General features: G+C 34.2%; 1 protein-coding gene across 1 annotated transcript; it reads left to right on the forward strand.

Annotated features, from left to right (window-relative positions):
- The first annotated feature begins 1,151 nt into the window (after positions 1–1,151).
- On the forward strand, positions 1,152–7,455 carry LOC122605868 (ribonucleoside-diphosphate reductase large subunit). Its single transcript, XM_043778828.1, has 17 exons — positions 1,152–1,631; positions 2,124–2,185; positions 2,301–2,388; positions 2,816–3,079; positions 3,218–3,458; positions 3,539–3,615; positions 4,125–4,295; positions 4,388–4,480; positions 4,571–4,720; positions 4,803–4,889; positions 5,002–5,166; positions 5,586–5,705; positions 5,955–6,157; positions 6,291–6,440; positions 6,528–6,675; positions 6,979–7,062; positions 7,170–7,455. Exons 1-17 carry the CDS (start codon positions 1,404–1,406, stop codon positions 7,272–7,274), a joined length of 2,436 nt encoding a protein of 811 aa, XP_043634763.1. The 5' UTR covers positions 1,152–1,403; the 3' UTR covers positions 7,275–7,455.
- The last annotated feature ends 827 nt before the right edge of the window (positions 7,456–8,282 follow it).

The following is an 8,282-nucleotide window of genomic DNA, read 5'->3' on the forward strand; positions in this document are numbered from 1 at the left end:
AATGCTTAAGAAAATTGATTAAAAAAAAAGAGAGAGAAACATGATGTACAAGAAGATGAGAAAAGCAGAAAGAAAGAAAAGGGAAGAAGAAGAAAGAAGATAAGGCTCATTACAATATAAAAAGACTAAACTGTCCTCATGTGCAATGCACATGAGAGTTTTAACGGCCAAATTTAACAGAAGTTAGTGTCAGGGGTTTCCAACAACGAAAAGGAAAAATGCAGGGACCAGTTGCGACGAAAAAAAAACACAAGGGGCAAAATGCGAATGTGACAAATCATAGGGACCATTTGTGACATTTTCTCTAAATTTAATTTGTCTCAGAACACCAGTCATCTTAACAAATAAGTGAGCAAATTGGTTTTAGTACATTAAAATAACACATTCAATTTATTTTGCGTTCAATCAAACATACCCAAACTTAGTTTGTTTACGTTATGTCTTATCAATAGAAAATTAAAACTCATCCCACAAACTCAAATTGCCTTTAATTTGTTTTGATCAAGCAAATTGTTATTACAAACTAGCAATATAATAGAAGACAACCGATATTCAATTTGTCCCCGTCAAACAAACTAGCGAACAAAAGGCTAATTCCAACTCCCATTCTAACCGTTTACATTTTTTTAACCATGTTTTTTTAATTACTATCTTTTTATTTTCATTTTAGCAAATAATATTCTTTCTAAGGGTATATAAATGGTTAACACTCTTGCCTCTAGAGTATAGAAACAGAGATAAGAGTTTTATCCTCATCTCTTGAGATCAAACATGGAAACAATCCCTCTATACCATTGTAAAACTTGTAATAGGGTTAAAATGTTAGGTAAACCATATAATACTTATCTTAGGTAAAACATGGAGATTATGTAAAATTCAGGGGCTATGTATGTTTATCAAATTAAAAAATTTAATTTATAACTTTTTTTAAAGTGTCAGTATCTAAGCTTAGATAAAGTCTGCCGTACGAATCATTTTCCAATCGAATTTATTCCATTATTCTTTCCACCTCCACCCGGAAAAAGTCATTATCATTTACTGTTAAATATTAACATAAAGTCGGCATATTCGATAGATGTCTCCCCCACCTAATCCACTCCAATCCATCCATCCATCCATCCATCCATCCATCCAATCCAATAAAATAACAAAAGCCCGCGCTATCCGAGTGGCGGGAAACCCAATTTCCATTTAGAGTGGGAAACCCTAATTCACTCAAATTTCAAAACCCCCCCTATTTCTTCCTTTCACAGCACACTTCCTCTCCTTATTATCCCCTCCCCGCTCCCTACTTCCATTTCCTCAACCACACACAGTTTCCCCTCTTTCTCTCTATATATATCTATAATCTATATCTATCTATCTATATCTATCTGTATCTATAACAATTAGAAGAAGAAAAGATGTATGTAATTAAGAGAGACGGACGTCAAGAAGCCGTACACTTTGACAAAATTACAGCGCGGTTAAAAAAATTAAGTTACGGATTAAGCATAGATCACTGCGATCCAGTTCTCGTTTCACAGAAAGTATGTGCTGGTGTTTATAAAGGCGTTACCACCAGTCAGTTAGATGAACTCGCCGCTGAAACCGCCGCCGCCTTAACCGCTAATCATCCTGATTACGCTTCTGTACGTTTCTCCTTTAATTACGCACTTGATTTCAATTTTTAGTTAATTAATTTCGTTTATTATAGTTTATTTTTAGTTAGATGAAACTATGTCGTTTTGATGTGTTTGAAGTTGAAATAGTGTTGTTGTTAATCACCTGTTTTGTAATTTAGGAAGATATTTTTGTAAATTCAGTTAGACGAAACTATTTTGTTTTGATGCTTTTATAGCGGCTATTCTGTTTAGGTAGATGAAAGGCATGAAACTATGTCGTTTTGATGCTTTTGAAGTTGTAGTAATGATGTTGTTAAGCACCTGTTTTGTAATTGAATAAGATATTGTTAAATTTCGTTACACAAAACTATGTCGTTTTGACGTTTATAAGTCGATTTATGGCGATGTAACCAAATTCTGACATGATTGAATGAAAATTGGCAAATTTGGGTAGATGAAACTATATTGTTTTAGATTCAATAAGAGGGGAATACTGAATTTGTCATATTGTTCATACAGTTGGCTGCGAGGATAGCGGTTTCGAATCTGCATAAGAACACGAAGAAATCGTTTTCTGAGACGTAAGTGAATTTGGATTACTTGTATATTAGAATCTACACCTATTTTGTTTGTTTTGATATGTACATTTTTCTGTATTGGCTTGTGATCCAGTGTTAACTTGTGTTGTGATTGCAGGATAAAAGATATGTACAATCATGTTAGTGAGAGATCTGGGCAGAAGGCTGCTCTTATTGCTGATGATGTTTATGAAATCATAATGAAGGTGATTCATGTTTATAAGCAGAGTATATAACTATTTTGTAATTTGATCTTTTTGATACATTAGTGAAGTTTTTATATCATTTGGACTAGTGGCAAATTGTAGCGAAATCAAATGTAAATTCTTTTTGTTTGGGGAAAGATGAGGGTGGGACTGTACATGCAGGGTTAAACATATTTTAAAATTATTGATTGCAACACAAATCTATATGGACAGGGTAAAATATGACAGACTGACACATTAGTGGTACTTTTTGAATTTTATCTTATTGTAACAGAATTAGCAGCTGACAATATTAGAACTAGGCTCAAAAGCGCTAAGAATCTCTACCGTTTGTGTTTGTTAACTTATGTTTATATAAGCACATTATAATGTGATGTGATGATGTATCTTTTGAAGTTAGTAACTGTGTATAACTTTCTTGCTTCAGCATGCTGCTCGGCTAGACAGTGAGATTATATATGACCGGGACTTTGACTATGATTTCTTTGGTTTCAAAACCCTTGAGAGATCTTATCTTTTGAAGATCAATGGGAAGGTTGTAGAAAGACCTCAACACATGTTAATGAGAGTTGCTGTTGGGATTCATAAGGATGATATTGATTCTGTTCTCAAGACATACCACTTGATGTCACAGAGATGGTTCACCCATGCATCTCCCACCCTTTTCAATGCCGGAACACCAAGGCCTCAAGTATGAAGATTGTTTGGCATTTAGTTTGTTGGTTTTTGCTTATACGTACAATTTTGATTGTACATTTGATTTTTGACTTGCTACTAGTGTTGTAAGTATTCTTCTGTCATCTCATATTATTCCAATTGTGGTTTGTAGCTGAGTAGCTGTTTCCTGATATGCATGAAAGAAGATAGCATTGAAGGCATATATGACACGTTAAAGGAATGTGCTGTTATTAGCAAATCAGCAGGAGGAATTGGTGTTTCTATTCATAATATCCGTGCAACTGGAAGCTACATACGTGGAACGAATGGAACATCCAATGGCATTGTGCCAATGCTGCGTGTGTTTAATGATACTGCCCGATATGTTGATCAAGGAGGTGGCAAGAGGAAGGGTATGTAATAATGTTAAGGTTCATGTTTGTTTTTTCTTGCTACATGTGTCTCTATGATTTAGTTATTTCATCTAATTTAGGTGCCTTTGCTGTTTATTTGGAGCCATGGCATGCTGATGTATTTCAATTCCTAGATCTAAGGAAGAATCATGGAAAGGTAACAGTTGGTGGATTTTGCTATTTATTTACTTTTTTTTAAAAGTATTTGGCCACATTTTCTGATTGCCGGGGAAAGTTTTGGTTTTCCCTTTTGAGACTGTAGTAATCAGATACTCAGCTGTTAGGGAATTTCATAGATGCTAATTTTTTTTTGAAATTAATACATGACTGATGAGAAAGGCATTGTAGAGGAGAGGCATCTTGTGAGACAGGAGTAACATTTTTTCATATTAGGCTAAAAGAAGGGGTGGTTAAATATGTTTCGTACTATTTGATAATTTGTTCTGTTTAGTAACCAAAGCTGATTGTTTGAACTTAATTACATGGAAAATGTTTATTTAACAGTTGTCAAAACCAGTTATTTTGACTACATATAATCTGTTCTAAAACACAAGTTCATAATTTAATGAATTAGAATTGGACTTGATGTTGATTGTTTCCAGTCCCTTTGTAGTGTATGTTTTTTGCTGTGCTAAAATCTTGTTGAAACCTTTTTAATTTCTGCAGGAAGAGCAGCGGGCCAGGGATTTGTTTTATGCTCTCTGGATACCAGACCTTTTTATGGAAAGAGTCCAAAGTAATGGCAATTGGTCCTTGTTCTGTCCAAATGAAGCTCCAGGTTTGGCTGATTGCTGGGGAAAAGAATTTGAGAACCTGTACACCCAATATGAAAAACAGGTATTGGTTGAGTATATTTATCAGCATATTCATTTTTGGCTGTGCTGAAGCTTAATATGATTGGCTAACAGTGCATTGTTTTGTATTATCAGGGGAAAGCAAAAAAAGTTGTGCAGGCACAAAATCTCTGGTTTGAAATTTTGAAGTCCCAGATTGAAACTGGGACCCCTTATATGCTTTTTAAGGTAGTTTGTTTGGCCTGGTGTGTGGAGTTATTTAATGGTACTTCTTATTGAATAATTTCTTATAAGCAAAATAAACTTTGACCATCTTAGGACTCTTGCAATCGTAAAAGCAACCAGCAGAATCTTGGTACCATCAAGTCATCAAATCTGTGCACTGAGATTATTGAGTACACAAGTCCAACAGAAACTGCTGTATGTAATTTGGCATCAATTGCATTACCACGATATGTCAGAGAAAAGGTAAGATATTTCAAGCTTTCAACCTATCTACTCAAGAATTGGTACTAGAGGTGAAACTAATTCCTCTTGGTGTTTTTTCCAGGGAGTTTCAGCAGAATCCCAACCATCAAAGCTTGTGGGTAGTAGAGGTTCTAGCAATCGCTACTTTGATTTTAACAAATTAGCCGAGGTCTTGTTTGCTCTTATTTTTATTCTTCATATTCTATTACCTGTGTAGAAATACTTTTAGATGTTTAGTTTGTCATGATTTAAATTATGTCTTTGTTTGTTGTGATGGGCAGGTCACATCAACTGTTACAACAAATCTGAACAAAATCATTGATATGAATTATTACCCTGTTGAAACTGCAAAAACATCAAATCTTCGACACAGGCCTATTGGTATTGGGGTCCAAGGTCTTGCAGATACTTTCATCTTGCTTGGTATGGCATTTGATTCCCCTGAGGTAATACATGCGTTCTCTCTTGTTGCAAGCTTTAATTATACACTTGGAAAATGGATGGGTCTTGTTACAGGTCAAAAACCCTTGTCCATTTTGTTAATGCTCCTTAAATATACATAATGAATTTAACATGATTAAAAATATTATGTTATTACACATGTACTACATTCTTTGTTCAAAATAAAGTAATTTAGGAAGATACCAGCATTAGAACTACACTTTAAGTGACTGTCATTCTTCTGACCCATGTGACTGGTGGTTTCTCTTTTGGCTGAGCTTTTTTAGCTGGCTCATTTGATCTGTTAGGGATAAATCATAACTCAGATTGACCAGTTTTCAATTAAATGGGTCAAAATTGGCCACTTAACATAATTTGATACTTTCCTTTTTGATTCTCATTATTAACCTTACTTGAATTGCAGGCTCAACAATTGAACAAGGACATATTTGAAACAATATACTACCATGCTCTGAAAGCTTCATCTGAGCTGGCTGAAAAGGAAGGCACATATGAAACATATATTGGAAGTCCTGTTAGCAAGGTCTGTCTCTTGATATGTGCTTCTAGTTGACATGTGAAAATGTTTGATGCAATTCATGGTCTGCGATTACTAAAATCATAATATTTTAATAGCAGTGAATGTTTTTATTAACATAACCCAGCTCTACTCATGAAATGTTTCAACTTTCAAGTTGATGCATCGACTATTTGAGATATACATCAACTAGTTGCTTAGCCGTATTTATAACTTCCTAACAAATTAATCATCATTACATTAAATTACTTGTAGGGAGTTCTCCAACCAGACATGTGGGGAGTAACACCTTCAGATTTATGGGACTGGAATGCTCTGCGTGAAATGATATCCAAGAATGGGGTGAGGAATTCACTACTTGTTGCCCCAATGCCAACTGCTTCAACAAGCCAGATACTTGGAAATAACGAGTGTTTTGAGCCATATACTTCCAATATCTACAGTCGCAGAGTTTTGAGGTATGTTCTGCCGCCATAGTGAATTCACTTATTTGGGACAACACGACATACTGATTTTTGTTCTGGAACTCTTTATTGTATACATGCATTGCATACTATTCTTGGCTAATTTTGACAATTATTTTATCTTCAGTGGAGAATTTGTGGTGGTCAACAAGCATCTATTACATGACTTAACTGAGATGGGCCTTTGGTCTCCTACCCTCAAAAATCAGATGATCTATGAAGATGGCTCTGTTCAAAAGATTGCTGAAATTCCCGAAGATCTGAAGGCTATTTATAAGTATGTTTTAATGTTTTTATTTTTGTAGTCTTTTCCAAATATGATTGAATTATATTTGATTATTCTTAATTGGTAATGTGGATTCAGAACTGTTTGGGAAATCAAGCAAAGGACACTGGTAGACATGGCTGTTGATCGCGGATGCTACATTGACCAAAGTCAAAGTCTGAACATACATATGGATCAGCCAAACTTTGGCAAGCTTACTTCTTTGCATTTCCATACATGGTCAAAGGTAATTTGATATCTTGACTCCTATTTGAACCTAGTAATGTTGAGGTGGCAATTACAACACATTTATTTTCCTTGCAAGGAGTTAGATTATTATTGAAATAACCCAAGTATGTACATGAATGGTACACAAGTTATATACGAAAGGCTAAAGTTTTGGATTAATTGTTTCTGCTAAATCCAACACCTACCGAAAAACTATCTGTTAACGAACCCGCCTATTTTGCTACCTTTCTTGTGTTACTTGCTAATGTATTTGTTAAGCGGTTCTCCTAATGATGAAATGTACTTGATATTTTGTTTTCAGGGGCTCAAAACAGGGATGTACTATTTGCGTTCACGTGCTGCAGCTGATGCAATCAAGTTCACTGTTGATACTTCTATGCTCAAGGTAATGCTTCTTTAATATTATTATCTTTCCATAAAAGTTTGAGTTTTTTTGTTCTTCTGTTCTGCTTTTTCTTGTATTATAAACTAAAACCCTTATTTCCAATTCAGGAAAACCAGAAGACTGCAAGCGAGGAGGAAAAATTGAATGCTGAAATGTCCCAAATGACATGTTCTTTGTTAAACCGTGATGAATGTTTGGCTTGTGGGAGTTAAGTACGGCATCAAAGTGATGGTTTGTTTATGTTACTAATGAGGGGTTAGACAAGCTATCTTATTGCCTAATGCAATTTGATTCTCTAGTGAAGTTTATATCTCTATCTGTTTTGTATATATATGAAAGTGGTGTAAGGATGTGTTTACTTATTATGTCTAATTATGAATGTGTTTGGATAAAGATGTCTTCAGTTTGAATGAGAATTGCATATTTAGTATAGCTTGAGATTGTTACTTTGGTAATCTTTTTTCATAGAAAGGGATAAGTAAACAATACACCATACACGTCTTTTAAATCCAGTATTACATAACTAATCAAAAACAAAAGCTGCTGATTGCCAAAGATGATGACCAACTGAGAGCTTTAAAGTGGTCCAACTTATCTAATCCATGTATCCACATTCAAGAATCTATGAGAATGAGCAGAAAAGAACAGCATTTTGTCAATTAACAGAAAATTTTCATATTTTATTAAAATACCCCAATGTCTATTACCTGCATATAATTTGGACTAATATTGAAAACACACCTGTAGCTGCATCTATCACCACCACTACCACCACCATGAATGGCCACTCACGTCCGACGCCACTTACATTCCGCATCTAAGCGCCGTCGACATAAAATACAATATAAGTTATTTATATGATTATTTTGTTAACAAATTTATTTATTAATACAATTTTGTAACTTATTGGAAGATTGTTATACTTTTTAAATAAAAACATCTATCACATTATCTTTTATGAAAAATAATTAATCTTTCTAAGTAAATAACCTAAAAATCCTTTTAAGTCTTAACAATAAGATGATATAAGGTGGGAAAATTAAAAGATAAGATTAGAAAAGAGAGCTAGTGAAATCCACATGCTACAATTTTATGGTTTTAGGAGAATTTTTAAGCTATTTTTAGACGAACTATTTTAGAATTTATTCATTGTTTTGTGCAAGTAATAACCTAAATACCTCTTTAAATTGGGATTTACCTAAGTGGAATCCCACATGCGC

The sequence above is a fragment of the Erigeron canadensis genome, chromosome 6 (assembly GCF_010389155.1).
Source record: "Erigeron canadensis isolate Cc75 chromosome 6, C_canadensis_v1, whole genome shotgun sequence".
Lineage (NCBI taxonomy): Eukaryota > Viridiplantae > Streptophyta > Magnoliopsida > Asterales > Asteraceae > Erigeron > Erigeron canadensis.